The sequence below is a fragment of the Sus scrofa genome, chromosome 17 (assembly GCF_054392235.1).
Source record: "Sus scrofa isolate SSC_HxYL_T2T_F1_AM1 chromosome 17, Sscrofa_HxYL_maternal_Yorkshire_Landrace_v2.0, whole genome shotgun sequence".
NCBI classification, from domain to species: Eukaryota; Metazoa; Chordata; class Mammalia; order Artiodactyla; family Suidae; genus Sus; species Sus scrofa.
In genome coordinates, this window is record NC_139399.1 from 41,707,451 (window position 1) to 41,730,926 (window position 23,476).

Here is a 23,476-nt window from a genome sequence, read left to right on the forward strand (position 1 = left end):
TATGTGACAATGTGCTTACTATTATTAGTAATTAGGAAAATGCAAATCAAAGCCATAAGATATCACTCCATACTCACTAGGATAGCTATTATCAAAAAAGGGGCAATGACAACTGTTGGCAAGGATATAGAGAAATTGGAACTCTCATACATTGCTGATGGAAATGTAAAATGGCACAAGTACTTTGGACGACATCTTGACAGTTCCTTAAAGTTATATGACCCAGCAATTCCATTCTTAGGTATATTTCCAAGAAAGATGAAAACATACATACACATGTTCACAGTAGCATTATTCATAATAGTCCAAAAAATAGTCCAAAAATATATGAGAGACAGAAAGTGGATTAGTTGTTGCTAGGAGTTATAGGGAAGGAGAGAGTGGGGAGACATTGCTTATAAATATGGAGGTTTTTTTTGGATGATGAAAATGTTCTAAAATTAGATAACGGTGATGGTTGTATAGTACTCAGAATATACTAGAACCCATGAATTAATAAAACATTAAAAAAAGGTTTAATGCTTTAAAATCTTTATGGTATGTAAATTATATCTCAGTAAAGCTGTTAGGCTATATTAGCAAACTGACTCCAGCAATACATATACCATGATCAAGGAGAGTTTATCCTGGAAACAAAAGTTGGTGACAATTTTAAAAATCAGTTGGTATAATCCACCATACTTAACAGTCAAGAAAAACCTCATGGGATAATTAATTCAGAAAAACATTTAAGAAAAATTAACATCCACTCATGATAACAAACAAACAAAACCACTTAGCACATTACTGAATAGAAAAGAAAATCCCCAACCTGAAAAAAAATTACCTACACATACTCACAGCCACCCCCCCACCTCCACCCGACACATACAAAACCAGCTATACCTAACATCATACTTAATGGTGAAAGAGTGAATGCTTTCTTTCTTGCTTGGGAACAGATGGCAAAGGAAGAAATGAAACTGTCCCTCTTTGCAGACATAATTGTCTGTGTAAAATATCTTAAGGAATCTACAAAAAAAAAAAAAAAAAAAAAAAAAACCTCCTAGAGCTAATTTGTGACTTTAACAAGGTCACAGGATACAAAATTAACTCACAAAAGTCAAGATCACAGAGATGGAGAACATATTGATGGATGTCAGGGGTTGGGAAGGATGTTAGGGAGGGAGGTGGCTATAGCTACAAAAAGATAGTACAAATGATCTGTGATGAAACTATTCTGTATCTTGACCGTGGTAGTGGTTACACAAAGCTGCTTATATAATAAAATTGCATAGAACTAAATACACATGAACAAATGAGTATATGTAAAACTGGTGAGGTATGAATAAGGTGAGTGGATAGTATCAATGTCAATTTCCTATGATGTACAAGATGTTACTATTGGGGGAAACTGGGTGAAGGTTATACAGGATCTTTCTTTCTTTCTTTCTTTCTTTCTTTCTTTCTTTCTTTCTTTCTTTCTTTCTTTCTTTCTTTCTTTCTTTTCTTCCTTCCTTCCTTCCTTCCTTCCTTTCTTTCTTTGCTTTTGGGGACTGCACCTGTGGCATACAGAAGCTCCTAGGCTAGGGGTCAAATCGGAGCTGCAGCTGCTGGCCTATGCCACAGCCACAGCAACACAGAATCTGAACCATGTCTATAACCCACACCACAGCTCACAGCAATACCGGATCCCACTGAGTGGAGCCAGGGATCACACCTAGATCTTCACGGATACTAGTTAGATTCATTTCCACTGTGCCACAACGGGAATTCCCAGGATGTTTTTGTATTATTTTTACAACTTCATGTGAACCTATAGTTATCTCAAAATAAAAAACAAACAAAAAGTCAACTGGAACTCTCATACGTTGTTAAATGGGTGTACAAAAAGTTACATCTGGAAAATAATTTGTTAATATCTTATATAAAGTTAAACAAGCACTTACTCTATGACCCAGGCCTAGATGTTTACCCTAGAGAAATAAGAATTTATATTCATGCAAAAACTATACACAGGTGTATGTAGCAGCTCTATTTATAATTGTCAAATCTGGAAACAACTGAGATGTCCTTAGTGGGTAAATAGATAAATAAACTGTGGTATAACCAGACAATAGAATACTACTCAGCAATACATAGGATTGAACCAATGACACATGCTACAATTTGTACTAATCTCAAAGACACACCCAGTGAAAGAAGCCAGTCCTAAAAAGGGTACATACTATATAATTCCATTTGTATGACATTCTTAAAAAGATAAAACTATAGTCAGGTAGAAGAGAGGTTGCCAGGAGTAAGAATGGGGGAAGGGCATGATTAGAAAGAGATAGTACAAGAGAGTTTTTTTGGATGAAGTTACTGTAAATATCCTGCTTCTGGTGGTGGTTACAGGAATCTATACATGTAAAATTCATAGAACTGTGCACCTAAATGAAAAAAAGTCAATTTTTTCTGTGTGTTAATTAAAAATTAAATGAAATTTTTAAAAGGCAATTTTGACATTTGAAGCTTATAGTTAGTACATTCAAAAGGGCCATTTAGAATTTAGTCTGTAGCATAATTCCAGATACAACAGTATTTTACAGTACACTATGGAGCTCACAGAGCATTATACAAAAAATTTTAAACTCAAATTTCAACTAAGAAAAAAAGAAAAACAATAGTTTTAATGTCAAAAATGTTTGGTAAAAACCAAATAAAGAACATTTATTTCATGACCTCTGCTTGAGTTGTAGCTGCAGACAACATGCTAGATGTGTCTATTAAAAAAACAGCTTTAGTTTTGCTGACACATGAAGTGTGGTCATAATAATCATTAAACAGTAAATAAATAAATTGAATGACCTATATAATTAGACTAAAAGCCTCTCAGATAACTTAAAACAAAGACGAATTTTATAACTCTTCGATTATATTAAAAACCATGGCATTATGTCAAATCAAGAATGATATGCATTAGACTCAAATAAATTATTGTCTGTGGGGAAATAGGAAAGTGTTAATTATTAATTAATCCCAGAAAATTTTAGTAAATAATCCAATTTTTTTAAATCCTTGAATGTTTCTTGAAGGCATACAGTATTTAAAATGTATTCTAAATGCAACATTCAAGTCAGGGAAATGGTAAATGATATACATCAAGTCAGCTAAGTTAAAAATATTACTTAGCTATAATTAAGTATTTCTGTAAGCATCTAGGTTTCCACTTCTGGCTATGATTATTATAGAATTTACGAAAAGGAAATAGGAGATCAACCTATGTATGAAATGGATCAGACCTTCAGCTGCTTCCAGATGGCTTTTGCATTAAACTGAACAATCTACGCAGAAATTCCAGTGATGACATAAATCTGAATGTTTTGGGTTTCCTTCACATTTTATGGAACATTGGTCCCACTGTAGCTATGATATCGGCATAGGGAGCACTCTGACTCAGCTCAATAGCCCGCTGTTTTTTTAGGACAAGAAAGCTATAAAATTTGGCAGCAGCATGTTTTCGGTCACTATTTCTGCAGAGCTTCATCAGACTAAAGTACTGCATTCCCATCTTGTTAGATTCCTGGGAAAACAATTATAAAAGAGGAAAGGGAAAGGGAAACAAGATCATTAGAAACAGAGCAGGCTGCGGATGCATAATGAACAACAAAATACTGATATTTTTGATAACTGACTGTGAAATTCGTAAATGGAGAAATGCAAATGACTCATTAGGAAGCATAAAAAAATCATAGGTCATTGAGCACAGCTTGGATCATTGAGAAAATACATGCAAAAGAACTCTGAAGTGCTATACAAATTTCTAATGTGTTATACAAATGTTAGGTCTTTAAAAAAAATTGATGTTAACATAAATGGCTCCTGGGGAAAGTAAAATTAATTTAGACTTGCAGGGAGAAAAGCTATCACAGGATTCAGGGACCCTTCAAAAACAATGAAAATTATCAGTCTATCAGACTTCTTTTCTTTAAAAGATGGGGGCGACTATAAATGACTCTAGTGTAAATGTAATGGCAGAGGAATATAACTAAATAAACATCTTGTGGTTTCTTTTCACAGCTTAAAAAGATGTTGGATTCACCACAGGGTAGCCAGGAATCAACTAAAAAAAAAAAAATCCTGAGGTACAATAAAGTATTTAATTAGACTATGTACTTGGAATCGGATTTCTAGAATAGGAGTATTGGTTTTTAGTAGAAATACTGTGGTGAATACTGGCCAGTATCCCTATGAGTACTGTACTAATTCACTAGCTGTGAAGCATTTTTAAAAGTACCATCTATGGAGTTTCTGTTGTGGCTTAGTGGGTAATGGACCTGATGTTGTCCCTGTGAGGATGAGGGTTCGATCCCTGGCCTTGCTCACTGTGTTAAAGAACGCAAGCTATGAAGTTCTCAGATGCAGCTCGAATCCAGTGTTGCTATGGCTATGGTATAAGCCTCAGCTGCAGCTCCGATTTGACTTCTTGCCTGTAAACTTCCATATGCCTCAGGTGCGACCATAAACCATTAAGAAGGTGAAAAGATGACCCACAGAATAGAAGAAAATCTTTCTAAACAATGCAACAGACAAGGGCTTAATCTCCAAAATATACAAACAACTCATACAACTTAACATTAAAAAACAAACAACCCAATCAAAAAATGGGCAGAACCTAAATAGACATTTCTCCAAAGAAGACAAACAGATGGCCAGCAGGCACATCAAAAAATGCTCAACATCACTAATTATTAGAGAAATGCAAATCAAAACTGTAATGAGGTACCACCTCATACCAGTCACAATGGCCAAGTCAACAAATAACAAATGCTGGAGAGGATGTGGAGAAAGGGGAAACCCTCCTTCACTGTTGGTGAGAATGTAAACTGGTACAACCACTATGGAAAACAGTATGGAGGTTCCTCAGAAAACTAAACATAGAACTACCACATGACCCAGCAATCTCACTCCTGGGCATATATCTGGACAAAAGTTTCATTCAAAAAGATACATGCACCCCTATGTTCATTGCAGCAATATTCACAATAGCCAAAACATGGAAACAACCCAAATTTCCATCGACAGATGAATGGATTAAGACAATATGGTACATATATACAATGGAATACACTCAGACATAAAAAAGGACAAAATAATGCCATTTGCAGCAACATGGATGGAACTAGAGATTCTCATACTCAGTGAAGTCAGAAAGAGAAAGACAAATGCCATATGACATCACTAATATGTGGAACAAATGATCCTATCTATAAAATAGAAACAGATCATGGACATGGAGAGCAGACCTGTGTTTGCCAGTGGGAAGAGGGGAGAGAAGGGGACAGGTGGGGAGTTTGGGGTTGGTAAATACAAACTATTATAATATTTAGAATGGATAAGTAATGGGGTCCTACTGCATAGCACAGGGAACTGTGTCCAGTCTCTTGGGTTAGAACATGATTGAAGATAGTATGAAAGGAAAAAAAAAGAATGTATATGTATAGCTGGGTCATTGCCATATAGAAGAAATTGAAGAAACAATGTAAATCAACCATACTTTAATAAAAAAACTAAAATAAATAAAGCCCAGAAAGAAAAAATATGATATACAATAGCAGTAATTGAACAATTAAAATATGAATTAATAATTAATTTAGAAGTGACCTTGACTTAAGAGAATGTAACATATAATATACCTAAAATTTCCTGGATATAGCAGAGGTTGTGGTATTATGTGACGAATGATTAGGAATTAGATCACCTTAGATATGAAACTATCATATGGAAAGCTGTATTTCAATTTGGTTGGAAAAGGCTGGATTGTTAAATAAAAGCTGGAATAAACAGATACCTAAAAAAACAAAGACAAAAACAAAAAACAAAACCATATACAAGGTTTTTTTTGCCAATCCAAAACATTTAACAAATTAATAAGTTAAATACTTCATCATACTTTATCTCAACCAAAGGAGTGGCCCAGTATCAGCATCCTTTCAGAGATGGCATGCCAAGCCTTCATTTATTCCCTCTTGAGGAGATAAGATGCAGATTGGGTGGTTTTTCTCCAGGGAGAGCAGGGACAGCCTTAACAATTTCAAGAATCCTTTTGAAAAACACCCTGAGAGGATAAATATGCAAGATTTATATGAATATGCTTATTCTTTTTTCTCCAGAAGCTCCTCTAAAAAGAAAGTAATGGAATAAAGGAATAAAGGAAGGCAAGAAATACAAAGTAGAAAACTTATCAGACTTAGAGTAGAGAAAGCTGAAACCTAAGTGCCAGCAAAGAGGAAAACCAGCAAAAAGCCAGCCAGCCTAAGCTCAGAACATTTACCCTGTTTGTGGAAAGCATTTTAGGAACTTATTTGTAGAAGGATATTTGAGGAATGCACTAACCACTCTTCCTCTAGACTGAGTTTCTAGCCTGCTGTTCTAATCCACAGATCCTGGACTTGAGCTGCATCATCCAATTGGATTTTCAGCGCTAGCCAGCTCTACTCACTTCAGCTTGGCCAGCCCCTATAATCCAAACTGGCATGAACCCATTCCTTAATCTATCCTGCTGCTACTGTTTCTCCTGACCAATAGGGATTTGCACAACTCAGTGGTTTTTATATACTGACAAAAAGATTCCTGAGTTTGTCTAATGTCTGAAGTCAAGGAGAGATTCTGTTGGCAACCAAGGACCTCTCAGTCCTGAATGGATTTTTTTCTCCAATCGCAATCTGAAGCTTTACATCTGTCTTCCTGACCCTATAGAGTTTACTTGTGCCACTAAATGTGTAAATGTGTATAGACAGAATTTTATATCCCCTAGATTCCCTAATTGTTTAATATATTCTACAGTCTCTAATATATCACATCCTTGAAGTCATCCATCCATTTATCTTTACACTTCAAAAATCTAGACAACAGGCCAGCATATACTTATGTTTAGTATTTAATGATGAAATTTATGCATAGGTACAAAATATGAAATATAAAAGCTGTAAAAAATATAAAATATGAAAAACATATATATGAAACATATAAAATGTGAAAACTATAAAAAACAATAAGGCTTTTCAGCAGTGACAGCCTCCCCATGAGAACATGCCTCTTGCTAAAGATCTCCTTCATCACTCTTCAAAAGGGAAGAGGAAACAGAAGAAGAGTCTCCCAGTCCAGAGCCCAAATTCCTACTTCATGGATGTGAAATGCCCAGGGTGCTATAAAATTACCACCATCTCTGGCCATGCACAAATGGTTTTGTGTATTGGCTGCTCCTTGTCTTCACCAGTCTGCAGGAAGGAAAGCAAGGCCTATGGAAGGATGCTCCTTCAGACAGAAGCAGCACTAAAAGCACCCCGAATCAAGATGAGTGGGAAACCATCCCAATAAACACATTTGAATCAAACAAAAAAATCAAAACCCCCAAAATGAAACAACACCTAGGAAAAGCCCAGGAATTGTAGGCAACAGTATAAGATGGAGATGAGATGAGGGGTGAAGCCAAAAAACATAGGAGTTGCCTGAAAGGCTACCTGAAAACAGTTAGATCCTCAGGTGTACTTCACCACCTCACAGAACCAGGAGACCACTACTCCCAGACCCTAGCAGGAAGCTGGAGATACCAACAAGTGAGGTTCCAGACTTGGGATACCAGGCCCTGTGGATGGTGGAGGAGAAATGTTACACATTGGGGGATTAAGTGAAATTCTAACTTCCCAATAGTGAGACCTTCAGCCTCTCCCTTACTCCCTTCTGGGCACTGGACCACAGGCATCATATTTTTATCTCCTAGGCAGTAGATTTGAAGATTAAGCTGGGAAAACTGACCATTTCAAGGAAAAAAAACTTATAGATGATAACATCTTTGTGTGTTTGTGTTGGGGAGGCACCACCCAATTACCTCACTATAAAGACCACAAGTCTACAAGGCCCACCCATGCTTATATAACCTCCATTTGGCTTTTTGGTGTCTCACTCAAATAAAAACCAAAGATCTACTTGACACTTGAATAAATTCCAACAGTCAAAAGCAAAAAAGAAAAAAAAAAAAAAGGAGTTTCCGTCGTGGTGCAGTGGTTAACGAATCCGACTAGGAACCATGAGGTTGTGGGTTCGATCCCTGCCCTTGCTCAGTGGGTTAAGGATCCAGCATTGCTGTGAGCTGTGGTGAAGATTGCAGACGCAGCTCGGATCCCATGTTGCTATGGCTCTGGTGTAGGCCGGTGGCTACAGCTCCGATTTGACCCCTAGCCTGGGAACCTCCATGTGCCATGGGAGCAGCCCAAGAAATGGCAAAAAGACAAAAAAAAAGCAAAAAAGAATGCATTCAAGAGAATTACTAAGGAAATAGAGACAATGCAGGCATCAGAAGAAAACTATAACCTCTGAAAGCTAAGAGAAGATACTGCATCCATAAAAAATGAATAGGGTGATATTGAGAGAAAGCAGGTTGGTGGTTGCTTGGGGATGGGGGAGGGGGACCAGTGGGGAAAAATGGGACAAGGGATTATCAAGAGACACAAGGAAACTTCTGAGGGTTGTAGATATGGTCACTATTTTGATTGTGGTGATAGTTTCATGGATCTATAAATATGTTGAAATTTATCTAACTGTATGATTTAAATAGGTATGGCTTATTGTTCTGTTAATCATACCTCAATAAAACTGCTAAAAATAAATAAATAAAAATATTAGGATGCTAAAATACAAAATAATAATTAATAACTAAGCAAAATTCCTGGAAAACAAAAAAGAAATGAAATTCAATAAAGTTGAAGAAATAAACTAGAGGAGTTCCCGTCATGGTTCAGTGGTTAATGAACCTGACTAGTATCCATGAGGACACAGGTTCGATCCCTGGCCCCTCTCAGTGGGTTAAGGATCCAGTGTTGCCGTGAGCTGTGGTGAAGGTCACAGACACAGCTTGGATCCCAAGTTGCTGTGGCTGTGGTGTAGGCCTGCAGCTGTAGCTCCGATTCACCCCCTAGCCTGGGAACCTCCATATGCCATGGGTGTGGCCCTGAAAACACAGAAGACAAAAAAAAAAAAGAAAAAAAAGAAACTAGAGAAGAAAAAATAAAAGACAAAATTAATAAAAAACAAAAGACAAAAAATAAGACAAATTTTTTAAATAGAGGATTAAAAAAAGATTTTAAAGTAAAGATGCAATTCAGGAGATCTGACATCTGACCCATAGGTAGTCCAGAAAGAGAGAACAGATAAACAAGGAGAAAATCCAAGAAATACAAAAAAAATTTCAATGCAAGGACAAAAACTTTCCAAATAATAAATGAAAAAGACCCATACCAGAGCACATTATCATGAAATTTCAGGCCACTGGGAATAAAGAAAAGATCTAAAAAGCTTCCAGAGAGAAAATAAAGGTCACCTACGAAGGACAGCCAACCAAGCAGCATTTGATTTTTCAGTAACAACACAGGAGCCTAGAAATGTTACAAAGCCTTCAACATCTGAGAGGTATTATTTTCAAACTATGTTCACATACATCAAATCAAGTTAAAAGTAAAATAAAGACATTTGCAAACTTGTATGTAGGGTCTCTCATATGCACTCTTTATCTCAGGAAATTATGGGAGGATGTTAACCACCAAAAAATTCAAGGTAAAGATCAAAGCAACAGGAAATACACAGGAACTACCATAGGAAAGAGACAAAGGAATTCTCATGTTGTGGTAAAGGAATGTCCTAAGACAAAACTGTGGAGCAGACCCAGAAAGCAACTAGTCCTGATTTGAACAGGAGGAGAATGAGCTCTGGGAAGGATATCTCCAAGGAAGAAGAAGGAACTGATGAATCAATTGAGGTATCTGACCATACTAAAAGGGGTATTAACTTATTGTCAGAGATTTTAGACAAAGAATTAAGGACAGGTATGTAGACACTAAGCAAATGGGGAAAATGATGTAATGATTAACTCCCCGTAAAACACTCCATGAAGTTGACAAGAAATGTAACTGCACTATAAAGCTTCAATTTAAACTAATATTTATGTAGTTTTTGTGACAGCAACTGATGGTTGTCCCTTAATATCCATTCTCTTCCTCCATGGTAATAGAATTATTAGTTGGGTCCACAGGTGGCAGATGAGGACTATATTTCCCAGCTAGATGTGGTAAGATGACTAAATGCTAGTCAATTAAATGTGAAAAGTGATACACATAATTTCTGGGATGTACCCTTAAAGGAAACCTTACTGCTGATTGGAATGCAGACATGGTAGGTAGGTAGTCATTTTGGATCCTGAGAATAAAGAAAATGAGATAAAGGGAATCTGGGCCTCTGATAACTTTGTGAGCATAGATTCCATACAAGATAGTACTTTACTTGAGAGAGAAATAAACGTCTATCTTTTATTTTTTTGTATTTTTTTTGTCTTTTTAGGGCTGCACTCGCAGCATATGGAGGTTCCCAGGCTAGGGGTCTAATGGGAGCTGTTGCTGCTGGCCTACGCCAGAGCCATAGCAACGCCAGATCCAAGCCGCATCTGCAATCTACACCACAGCTCACGGCAACGCTGGATCCTTAACCCATTCAGAGAGGCCAGGAATCGAACACACAACCTCATGGTTCCTAGTTGGATTCATTTCCAATGCGCCTAGACAGGAACTCCAGAAATAAACACCTGTCTTTTAAAGCCACTGATACTTTGGCTCTCCGTCACAATCAAACTGTCATCATGGCTATTACAGTTGTAACATTGTAAATATTTAAAATTGTGCTGAAAATAGATTAGAGAAGATATAACTAAGCCAATTTTTATTTTTCTGTTGAAAGAAACCAACAGATAAAATGTAAAGCTGAAATATTAGGAAAGAGCAGTAAGAACATGTAACTAGAAATACAAATATAAATACTAAAAGGAACAGCTTAGGAGTTCCTGCTATGGCGCAATGGGATCTGGAGTGTCTCTGGAACACTGGGATACAAGGTTAGATCCCCTGCCCAACACAATGGGTTAAGGATCCGGTGTTGCCACAGCTGCAGGATAGGTTGCAACTGAAGCTTGGATCTGATCGCTGGATCAGGAACTCCATATGCTGTGGGGTGGGCAAAAAAGAAAGAAAAGAAAGGAAGGAAGGAAGGAAGAAAGGGAGAGAGAGAGAGAGGGAGGGAGAGGGAGGGAGGAAGGAAGGAAGAGAGAGAGAGAGAGAGAAAGAAGGAAAGAAAGAAAGAAAGAAAAAAAGAGAGAGAGGAAGGAAGGAAGGAAGAAAGAAAGAACGAACAAGCTTAGTGCAATTTTCTCTGGTAAGAAGAACTTAGGCATAAGAAGGGGCACAGAGGGTTAAGGATCCAGCTTTGCCATGAGTTGTGGTGTAGGTGGTTTGGCTCGTGTTGCTGTGGCTGTGGTGTAGGCTGGCAGCTGTAGCACGATTCAACCCCTAGCCTGGGAACTTCCATACACTGCAGGCGCGGCCCTAAAAAAAATAAAATAAAGTAAAGTAAAATAAAATAATTTGTTTCATTTTGAAACTATTATAAATTTAGTTTCATATTGAGAATTAGTTGAACAGCCTGATGAACACAAGAACGGGACATAGATTAGATGTCTGGGGGTGTGAATATGGGTAAGAGGTTGATTAGAACACATGGGCACCCAAGACAAACTCTCATATTTAGCCTTGGGTATGCATCTCAAAATCATTTTACTCTAGTGTAAGTTGGCCTCAACAAAAACTCAATGAAAATGGTCTCATTTTTATTCATATCTAGAGGATTGAACTCAGTATTTTATTTATTTTTAAAAATTGAATAGGGTTGCCAAACCCTGCCATCTTACCCGCAATCTGTTTAACATTTGAAGTATTCTTCGATTCCATCTCTCTGCCTCAATATTTTGTTCATTCCCCAATGACTCCTGTTTGAATAATTGATAAAATATTTCATGTAAGCAAATTTTACTGAATATTTACTATGTGCAAAGCACAGGGTTAGTTGTCACAAGAAACACAACTGTAACACTGGGTCCTGCCAAATAAGAGTCTGATAATAGGAAGAATAAGACTAACAGATATAGTTCAATCTTTGTTCCCAGGCTCTCTCCTGACAAGAGGCTCAAGAATAGGAGATTCTGCCATCTCTATTGGTCATGCATTCTAGGCATAGTGCCCTTATTTTAAAAGTAAAGATGAACTGGGAGTTCCCTTCGTGGCTTAGCGGTTAACAAACTAGGATCCATGAGGAGGCGGGTTCCATCCCCGGCCTTGCCCACTGGGTTAAGGATTCGGTATTGCTGTGAGCTGTGGCATAGGTCACAGACATGGCTCAGATCCCAAGTTGCTGTGTCTGTGGTTTAGGCCGGCAGCTGTAGCTCTGATTGGACCCCTAGCCTGGGAACTTTCATATGCCGCAGGTGCAGCCCTGAAAAGGAAAATAAAAAAAGTAAAGATGACAATTTCTGGTTAGGACTGTCCCAACTCAGTTTAATCTGAACTCAGTTGACAAGAATAAACATAAAACTATAGAAGAACTGTCTTGGAAAGGCCTTTTTTTTTTTTTTTAAATTTATCTGATGTTTATCCACATCTGAGGTTGTGTACAATTAGGTTGGTAATATTTTGAATTTCAAGGGTGCCTTGTCTAAAAAAGATCAACCCACTGCCATTTGAATAGATTATTCTTTTCAGTCTTTAAAGTTTAGCTGCCTTCAGAAGCATCTTAATATTTAAAAATTGGAAAGCGTCACAGGAACTCACTCTAAGCCCTTACCAACAAACACCTTATGAGCTGAGAACAGAAGTGGGGATAAGAAAGGTGCTGATGAGTCTGATAAAACAGCAAACTGACAAAGGGTTGGGGGAAGCAAAAAGCACAGATCTGACCTACTTTATTATTTTTCCTATGCTGTCTCTGACCATGCAACCCAACAACTTCTGTGTCACCCCTATCACAGCCTCACTGTTTGTCAAGCTTTCATGTATGCATTTGGAGCCCAGACACTTCCTAAAAGTGCTTTCAATTTCATGGAGTCCAAGATGATTTCAGAAAGCTCCAGAATATCTTGTATGACACTGCAAATCATTTGAGGCTAAGTGGAACTGCCAAGTCCCCATTCCTACCAGCTATAACAGCTTTCTGGTTCCACCTATACAGCATCTTTTCTTATACTCCAAAGAGACTGATTTGAAAATATGGTCATTGTATTCTGAAGAGTTTTCTAAATTCCTCCAGATATAATTAAGTTTACTTTGGAGTTCCTGTTGTGGTGCAGAGGAGACGAGTCCAACTAGGAACCATGAGGTTGCGGGTTCGATCCCTGGCCTCGCTCAGTCCTGGAATTGCCATGGACTGTGGTGTGGGTTGCAGAAGTGGCTCGGATCTTGAGTGGCTGTGGCTGTGGTATAGGCCAGCAGCTACAGCTCTGATTGGACCCCTAGCTTGAGAACCTTCATATGCCACAAGTGCAGCCCTAAAAAAAAAGTTTATTCCTTTTCGGTCTGTTCTGGATCAATGAGTTTACCCAATTACTAGTGTTTATTTTATTGTTCAGTACACAAATGCTATTTTTCAAATGTAAAAAGCAATGGCCCAATTTTTTGTTAAAGATCAATGAGACTGCAGCTTTACCTATCTTGCACAACTAACCAGGAAAAGGCTCAGAAAAATAGTTTGTGCATTTTGCTGAAGCCTGTCCACTTGATTTATCTGGACACCCAACAGCTGAGTCCATTGTGTGGAAAGCCCAGTGGATTATTAAAACAGCTGAACTTGTGCTATGTTGTGGTTTGCTTGACCATGTATGAAAATAACCTGTGTCTAGAAGCAAAGAGAAAGGTGAAAGTGACTCAACCCTCCTCTGGCTCAGCTGTTTGAAAGTTTCAGGTAAAAAGTTCAGGTATTTATTCTGTCCTAGATTTTCCAGAGAATTCATTCTGTTTCCACATATGAAAAAAACAGTTTAACCATCTTGGAACTCATTATAAAGATGATTTATTTAAAAACAAACATTAGGCATTAGCAGGTATTTTGATATTATTTACTAAGTCATTTTTGTTAAAATTCATTACAATCTTAAAAATGGGAGTTCCCGCCGTGGCTCAGTGGTTAACAAATCCAACTAGGAACTATGAGGTTGTGAGTTCGATCCCTGGCCTTGCTCAGTGGGTTAAGGTTCTGGTGTTGCGGTGAGATGTGGTGTAGGTCACAGATGTGGCTCGGATCCTGAGTGGCTGTGGCTCTGGCATAGGCGGGAGGCTACAGCTCCGATTAGACCCCTAGCCTGGGAACCTCCATATGCCACAGGTGCGGCCCTAGGGGGAAAAAAAAATCTTAAAAATGCCTTCAGTACTGTGGAATAAGGACTAGAGAGAGAAATGAAACAGTAATCTATGTGGAGTCAGGTGAGTTGGATGTCAGCTCTGGCTTTGCTACTGACTTGTGGCCCTGTGAGCAGACCATTCTCTTTTATAGACCTTGAGCCATATAATGTTTTGGGAAATAATGTCCATATACTTTTCTTTAAATAAAATTAAATTTCAAATGCCCTAGGATAGACACCTATATCTCTGTTTCTTTAGAGATGTTTTAAGAATAACTTGAAACAATGATTTCCAACATTTTTAACCCATTGATAAGGATAAGGATCCCATACCGTTCTATAAAAATTACTTGGTTTCAAAATAAAGAAAAAAGATTAAAGCAATTTTGAACATGTTTTATCAATATACTCATAAACTTCGTTGTTAAGATCACAATTTAAATTGTAATTTTAGAGAGTAATATGATAGCTCTAAAAAGAATTTTTAGGTAGATAAGATGTTAAGTTTTCAGGAAAAAAGTTTTTAAGAACATTCTCGAGACTATACATGTATTTACCAATTCAGTTAGACAGTTTTCAACTTCTTCTGCCAGGGTGGCATTCATTAAAGACGATTCCTCCGCAGTTGAAGAGACCATTTCAACAATATCCTGCTAAAGCAAGTTAGGGAAACATAGGCAGTCATCATAGGGATGATCTCATTTTGTTAAATGCTTTAATCACATGAATGCTCATTTCTAAAACTAATTGAAAATACGACCTGCATTCTCAAAATGTTATTTCTGAAATATCCCAGAGAGGCAGCCCCTGACTTAAATATTCCTGTTTTCTTTATGCCTCCCAAAAACAACACACTTGCCTCGCTCTCCTTGCTACCTATCCTTTTCCCTATGTTCCTCAGCAGTGCAAACCTCATATCAAAGGTCTCTGCTGCTGTGCAGCTGAGACCCCCTTTTCTGTGAAGCATTTGTCTTTGCCTTGGTCCCCTACCTCTGTTCTCATGCCAGAACCAGGTGGCAGAGGAAGGAGAACTGCAAGAAGAGACAATAAGAAAGGTGGAAGGGATTTTAATATCCCTACCAAGGGCCATGTCAGGATTCTTGCTGCTGGAGCTGCCACTGGTAAGAGGGAAGAAAACCTTGTCTTCTGGAAGGGGAATGAAGACATAAAGGAAGAAGGAAAAAGAGAAAGCCAGATATTCTCCATTCCCTAGCAACCCCCCCTTTCATTGCTATGGAGGCTGCTGGCCCCTTTTTCACCCTCAACTTGCCGCCAAGATTCATTCCCCAGCTGTCATCTGTGATTGTGATTAAGTTAGACGCTTCCTACAACATAGCTTACTTAATTTTTTCACATTAGCTTTTTAAAATTTTTGTGAGTGTCAGGGATTACATTTTATTCTTTATTATATATGTTTTTGGAGCCCTATCATATTTTTTCCTTTTAATTTCTATGAATATTCTACATTTTAGATATTCTCAATTGTGCAGTTAATTTACAAAAAATTGCTTAAATTTTTGAAGATTTGAAAATGATTAATCAGAATCAGTATTTTTCTGTCCATTCAAATTGACTGTGATTCCTGACTATATTTTACATTTGTTGATCATTTTCAGAAGCAGATAAGAATGGAATTGAGGAGTTCCTGTCATGGCGCAGCAGAAACGAATCCGACTAGGAACCATGAAGTTGCAGGTTCCCGTCCCTGGCCTCGTTCAGTGGGTTAAAGATCCAGCATTGCCGAGAGCTGTGGTGTAGGTCGCAGATGCAACTCTGACCTGGTGTTGCTGTGGCCCTGGTGTAGGCTGGCGGCAACAGCTCTGATTAGACCCCTAGCCTGGGAACCTCCATATGCCACGGGTGCGGCCCTAAAAAGACAAAGAGACAAAAAAAGAAAAAGAATGGAATTGAAGGAGTCCCTGGTGGCCTAGTGGTTAAGGATTTGGGGTTGTCACTGCTATGGCTGGGGTTGGATCCCTGGCCTGGGAACTTCTGCATGCCACAGGTGCAGCCAAAAAAAAAAAAAAAAATGGAATTGAAGGCTAAAGCTTAAGCATAGGAGTAGATAAAAGAGTAAAATGTTCTAAAGAACCAGTGCATCAATCTCTTTCCTTTACTTCAAGCACTTGAGAAAAACCTATTTTGTTAATATGTTAAAAAAAATTATAAACTAAACAAGCTTGTCTAATCATAATTTTCAGCACTCTAAGAATTGCTGGAGCCCAAATAAGGAAGACAATAGTACTGGCAACACAGTATCTCAATATTCAGTATATGAGCAAATATTTAGTAAAAAAAAAATTCTAGTTTCTGTTGTTGTTTGTTTTTCTTTTTTGGCCACTCCACAGCACATAGAGTTCCCAGGTCAGGGATCAGACTGCAGCTTATGCCAGATCCTTAACCCCCTGTGCTGGGCCAGGGATGGAACCTGTGTCCCAGCACTCCAGAGACGCTGCCCATCCTTTTGCACCACAGCAGGAATTCCACATTCTGTTTTAATGCATTATGAAATGTCTTTCCTTCTGAGGGCATTCAGTTTCATTGTGGATTGACTCTGAATTCCCTGAGTGGTTATCAAAATACAATGATGATGGAACAAACCAGAAAAGCACTGGTTTATTTTTATCTGGTGTGGCTATAATATTTACACTTGTACAGTCAATAAAGTGACATTGGGAAGATATTTTCAAGCACACTGTTTCCAATTACATTTTTTAATAACTATTTTTAAATAAAAATTATGTCTTCAAATAAAATTTTTTAAAAAGTTTTTGTTTTGGTCATAGATCTTTAGATAGTCTTTCAGATTCAAGGCTAAGGTAAATGGTGGCTCTAACACATTCTTAGAGGTGGGATGGGTGAATTTATGATCAGAAGCAAAATATAAGTGTCATTGTCTAGAGTTCTAAAGGATTCCATGACATACCGAATGTAAGGCCTCAGTATATAACCAGGTTCAGGTATAATCATTTATTCAGTGTACTGTGCAAAATACTATTTCAGTATGAAACTACTAATCTTGTGATTTACTACCCTAAACTTCTAGAAAATACTGTTCTGCAGATGGAAATCATGTTTTACCCTTTAAAACATACTGCTACATACTAAAGAAATTATAGAGTAACATAAGATGAAATATAAACAAAAAATGTTAAGAAGATATACCAGAGTCTCAATGTTCCTTCGCTGTATCTGTGTCAGGAAGATAATAATATATTTATGATTGTCTTTGGTTAACTTACATCGGAGTTAATATTTTTATTGGTATCCTTGTTAAAGCTACACTTAGATCCATCAATTTCTTCCTTCCAAGTTGAGGATTGACTTAACTCTTCCAGGGAATTTGACCCTTTCATCATGGAGGTCTCTGAATTATTAAGGAAGTAGAAAAGATTTCACCAAAATATCTTTCAAACTAAAAATCAGGATATAGTTGTTACAAAAGAAAGCTTCTAACAGACAACTTAGAATTCAAGAGCCTAAGGGTGTACGAGCTTTCTTGCAGCACCTCAAGTCTCACATATTTATATTCCCTTTCCCCTCATCTGTCTCTTTATCACCTCTGCTCCCCATCTTCCATCACTTGTCTCCTCCACACTTGTTCCCACACATTCACTCACAAGACAACATGAATCGTTCAAGCCCATCTTGGTATATGGTTCAGCAAATTTTAATGCCTTCAGGAAACAGAGGTTCACTTACCACATAAATTGGTTTTATATTCCTTTGTTTTTTAGGCCTGCACCTGCAGCATAGGGGAGTTCCCAGGCTAGGGGTTGAATCCGAGCTACAGCTGCTGGCCTATGCCACAACCATAGCAACATGGGATCTGAGCCATGCCTGAGACTTACACCACAGCTCACGGCAACGCCGGATCCTTAACCTACTGAGTGAGGCCAGGGATCGAACCTGCATCCTCATGAACACTAGTCAGGTTCTTAACCTTCTGAGCCACAACAGGAACTCCCTATAATTCCTTTACAATAGTCACAGTAGTAGTTAACTATTAATATTAATATTCCATGTATCCTCTGTGGATGGAAATGACTTATGTCTCAGGTTAACTGTATTGTTTAAATGCTATTCTTATCACTAACTGGCTTTTAATGGTACTTGTCTTAGAGTGAAATATAATCCTACTAGATATAAACATTTTCTTTGTTGAAGACTTGTGAGTACTGCCGTTGGAGGTGGGGAAGGTAGGAAAGAATGAGATTAAGAAGAGTCCACATAAGATAGCTTGTTAGACAAAAATTAATCTGCATATTAGAAAAACGTGATGCTGATGTAACAATTTCTTTTAGGTTCAAATACACTTCTAAAAAAGAATGTATACGTGTGTGTGACTGGGTCATTTTGCTGTATAGCAGAAAATTGACAGAACACTGTAAACCAACTATAATGAAAAAAATAAAAATCATTTAAAAAGAAAACAAAAAATGTAATTCTAAGAGCATTTATACTTGGGAATATGGAATTGGATGCCATCTTTACTGTGAAATGTAAAATGAAAGTTTTGTTTCTACAACATTCCCCTCAACACCAGCAGAATTAGGATGTCTCACCTACGATGTTTTCATTTCCTATTTCTTCCCTTTCTGACTTCTTCTGCATCAATTTTCTTCCAAGTTTAAAGCCAGAGGACAAAAAGCATTTTGTAAACAACTGTAAAAATATACATTTTTGTTTCTGATTTTTGTATAAGTAAAGCAATTCAGCAAAATACAAGCACATATGCTAAAAAGTAAAAACTATAATTTATGTACACACATATCCAGCAAATTAATTCAAAAGTAAGGGAGTATTTTTCACAAGTTTAAATTCTGTTGTATATATGAATATAAATATGCATTTATTTATTTATAACCAAACATCACACCCATGTAAAAGGGTGGAAACTTACCACTTTTAGTTCGGCATGAATCAAATCCTGGGCAGCAGTTGACAGAAGTGTATCTGCTCCTCCCTTCTTCTTCCACATCATCAGTCTTTGGGTAGGAGGTGCAAGTTCCAAAACCATGAGTGTGTCCGTAAAGGAAGTAAGCTGTCTATGCATAATTTTGCTACTGATCTCCTTGACTGGATCTATGAGCAATTTCCTCTTTTTGCCTTTTCTTTTTTCAGCAATATCTAAATATAAGAAATAGGTACAAATGTGAATGGTTGTATAGCTTTGTAAAATGATATTCTAGGCACTGCACATCTCAGAAATGTCCACAAGACCACCTACAGAGTTGCCTTAGGAAGAAAATCCCCTTCTCTCTATTGAAAATTATGCTTTATAAGGTTTTTGCGCAGCTAGCATTTCTTAGTAGCCAATAGTTGACACATTTTGCAAAGCGCTTAGGACGGCCCCTCTTGACCCAGTTAAGTGGACAACTGAGAAATGTGGAGTAGAGAGTATATTTCACAGGGAAGTCACTCAGTTTTTAGGTTCCTTAAAATATCTACCTAACAGGGTAACATGAATCAAACACTATTTTGTATTTGCCCAGTGTATTTTTCCCTCTCCTATTGAAACTTGTATACAAACTCCAAGTAGGTACCTAGGCCAATGGGATTTCACTTCTTTAAGTAATTTTGCCAGGTAGACAGAAGAAGTCAAGTTTTTCCTTAATAAAGATGCAAAAGGGGAAGGAGGAGGTTAGATTTCATGGAACAGGTGATCTGAAATCAGACTGAGCCAGAAGGAACCTGTTTGCTGATGTGCCTCAGTAATATCCTGAAAACATGACAAGATCCCAGAGCAGCTGGCTATGTGATGGCCCCTGACGTTATGCAGGCTGAGACAGTGTCAAAAACTGGTGTGGCTGATGACCAGAGGTTCCCGTCCACCTGCCATACCCCTCCCCCAAACTTTGATACTACATGGCTCAGGGCAGACAGGGGAGCTAAGCAGACTGAATTCCTTGCCAAGCAAGTAGGACGGGGGCTTAGAGTTGAATTTGGTGAAGAAAAAGTTGAATGCTTTATTCCTTGCATGCCTTGCATTTATAAACTGAAATTCATATCAATTACACCACTTAAAACTAGGATATTCTTCAAAGGTCTAGTTATATATTAGTTTCATATTCAGTGCCTCTCTTCTGGTCCTATTATTTTGTCTTACTTTATATTCATTTGAATATTTATCTTCCTGATCAGATTGTAAGCTTCTAAAGAAGGTTTAAAAGTAGGAACTATGCCATCTTCTTTTCTGGGCCCAACATAGAATAATGGCTTAATAGCTACTGACACTGAACTCAGCTTTAAATTTTCCAGTTTCCCAACTGGATAGATGGTTTGACCAGGACTGAATATAATGAAAGGATCATCTCAAATTTCTTCTCACTCTTCCTTTATTGTATTACAAATGTTATCATTAGGTTGACTATCTCCTATAATATTTTAAGAATTATTCAGCTATCTCAGAAATAAAATAGTAGTGCATCAAAAATAAAAATAAAAACATGAATGACTCTGACCTGAAGTATCAATTGGCTCAAGTGTAAATCCTTCCTCTTCATTTGATAATGTGGTTTCATCCATTTTTTCATTTTCAGGTGGGCATATACACTCCGGATTATCTGATTCTACTAGTCAACATTGCCATAAAAGGATTTATAAAAAAAAATAATGGTTATGTTGCAAGCTAAAGGACTATATGAGAATTAAAGGGAAAGATAAACTAACTGTAGATTTATATTGCTAACCAGAGCCACACATGAATTCTTAGAATCATGTATTTATTTAATAGAGTTGAGGAGGCTCAGAGATTATATGGTCTGGGACCCACAGTGACCAGGTGAGTCAAGTATTATCACCCTCTTTTGCACCTGTGACGTCTAAGGCTGGGTTACAGTCACAGCAGAAGTAAAAACAATAGTAGCAACCACAGTAAATGACTGATACAAATTTGTATTCTGTTAATAATTAGCTGACCCATAAAGAACTGTACATAACTAATTTTTTATTTATTGCTGCCTCTTTTTACATCTTAAGTTTTTATTTCTGTGTTAGAAAGCAAATGTGACATTGAAAAGAGTGAAAAATCAAAATGAGAATAACTGTACTTTTAATTCTTAAGAAAAATCAACTGAGATACTTTCACATGAATTTCAAGCAGAACATATCCATAGGCGTTCCTGTCGTGGCTCAGTGGGTTAAGAACCTGATATAGAGTCCATAAGGATGTGGGTTCTATCCCTGGCCTCACTTAGTGGGTTAAGGATCTGGCATTGCCACAAGCTGTGGCAGAGGTCACAGATGCAGCCCAGGAACTTCCATACACCGCAGGTGCGGCCATAAAAAGAAAAAAAGGAAAAGAAAATATTCCTATATTTGTAATTTCTCTTAAACTGCATATAGATTGTCAAGCCATATTAATACTAATATGTTAACACTGATGATAATAATCTTCATGTCAAATATTAATAATGCTTTTACCACATAACATTTATTAATAATTCAAAAATAGGGTATTTTGGCAAAGTATTTAAGTGTGCTCTCATAACATAAACCCACCCCTGTTTAAATATCCATCATTACACCTTTGTCAGAAACTTATTTTCTCTTCCTTATCATCTAGTAAGGAAGAGTCCAAGACAACATTCTTTATTATCTTTCACTGTACTATTGTGCTACTTAAACCCTTAAGCTTTGAGACTTAATTTGAATATTACTGTCTGTTCACTTTCTACACAAAGGAAAATTCCAACATACCCACTATTGTATTGGGAAGCTCAGGAGGCAGGGAAATTTCCCTATTCAAATGCATGTCTTCTAGCAGGATATTTGGATCATCTTGCAACAGATTGTCTTCAAAAAACACAATAAACACTTTTGTTATACAGAACTGAATCTGTCATTTGTTCACTAAACACTTGACATTATTGTATACAAAGAGCTGTGAAGGGATTAAAAAAAAATGAGTGAACCCCACTTAATTAGATTTGATTGGTTATATAGACTACCACATCTCATGAATATAACAGAATTTTATATGTTTAATTTCCTTTCCTTTATTAAAAAATCTATTTTTACATGTTAATTTCAGGAAATAATTCCCTAAACTAATATCAAGATAGTAGCCTTGTACAAAGCCATGTTTGGATTTCAAATCAAGAAGTGAAAGTTTTCAAACTCTTCTGGTAGAAATCTAAGGTAGAGTCACTGTTTTTTGAGTTTTCAAATTACAAAAACTTTACCATAACCAGACTTTAACTGTAAACTAGATTAACAAAGATTTGATAGGTAATGGCCAATATCTTTAAAATTATGTGCATTTGGATTTCCCAGTTTTTGTCTACCCTATTTCTATGATTACATTATAAATATAAAATGATAATGTAACATGCTGGATAGATCCTCTAGAATAGCTAACTGTCCCATAAGCTCTGTTAAAGAAAACAATGTTTGAGGAGTTCCTTTGGCCAAGGATCTGGCATTGTCACTGCAGCCACTCAGGTCACTGCTGTGGCAAGTGTATGATCCCTAGCCTGGGAACTTTTATATGCCGCAGGCAGAGCAAAAAAGAGAGAAAAAGAGAAAATGATGTTTTCTGCTATACGATCTAGTATATTTTGCAAGGAACATACTAACCTCACTCCTTCCTCTCTAAAAACTAGGAATTTGTGAGGATAAAAGCAATTATTTCACAACCTATATGGAAAATGTGTTTAAACAGATGGCTATTTACTTAGACCTAGCCTAACCGTTTAAATACACCATAGGCTTTGAAAACTTGATAAAAAATGTGTTGACCTATATGACACAGAAACATACTTGAAATTCTAATTTGATCAAATAAAATTTCTAGCACCTTGTAGTAATGTGATTGAAAGAAGTACCCAGTTTCTATATGACCAGATAGCATACCAATCATTTCTCCTGCAGCCCCTTCATCTCCAAATCCATCTCCACTGTCATAAAACAGAGATTTTTCTCCAATGAGGCTTCCAGAACTATGTTCAACTAAAGGACCACTGGAATTCAGCAATATGTTGTCATCAAAGAAGCTATGTCTTCTAAGGATTTCGGCTTCCTCCCCTAAATAAATATATATCATTAATACTGAGTTTGTCATAGAAACACAGAATTTTAAAGTTAAAAGGTAGGATTTATATATCATCTTGTATAGCTCCCCCATTTTGCAGAGAAAAATGAGAGCAAAAATTTTTATTTGAATTATTCAACTAAAGCCATTCTGCTAATCAGTGAAGACTGAATATATAGTGTAACGCTTTTTTCCAATACAATAAGGAAAAATTG

General features: G+C 37.1%; 1 protein-coding gene and 1 pseudogene across 6 annotated transcripts in view; one reads left to right on the top strand and one right to left on the bottom strand.

Annotated features, from left to right (window-relative positions):
• Nucleotides 1-1,414: 1,414 nt before the first annotated feature.
• Nucleotides 1,415-23,476, bottom strand: part of RAD21L1 (RAD21 cohesin complex component like 1) — a 33,513-nt gene continuing 11,451 nt past the window's right edge. The window contains exons 6-16 of one of the 6 annotated variants that reach the window (XR_014832335.1): nt 23,084-23,254; nt 21,929-22,024; nt 20,692-20,799; nt 19,131-19,357; nt 18,793-18,892; nt 17,470-17,594; nt 14,785-14,880; nt 11,750-11,827; nt 7,485-7,609; nt 7,182-7,241; nt 5,316-6,079 (exon numbers count right to left, since the gene is read on the bottom strand). Coding sequence is in view for 5 of the 6 variants with exons in the window: in XM_085003903.1 (XP_084860029.1) it covers nt 3,356-3,544; nt 11,750-11,827; nt 14,785-14,880; nt 17,470-17,594; nt 18,793-18,892; nt 19,131-19,357; nt 20,692-20,802; nt 21,929-22,024; nt 23,084-23,254 (1,193 nt within the window). In the remaining variant the exon portion in view is untranslated. Of the gene's footprint in view, nt 3,545-5,315; nt 6,080-7,181; nt 7,242-7,484; nt 7,610-11,749; nt 11,828-14,784; nt 14,881-17,469; nt 17,595-18,792; nt 18,893-19,130; nt 19,358-20,691; nt 20,803-21,928; nt 22,025-23,083; nt 23,255-23,476 lie in introns of those variants that run through there. The other 5 variants (XM_085003906.1, XM_085003904.1, XM_085003905.1 and 2 more) reach the window with 5 other exon arrangements.
• LOC100514018 (small ribosomal subunit protein eS27 pseudogene) lies at nt 7,054-7,301 on the top strand (annotated as a pseudogene).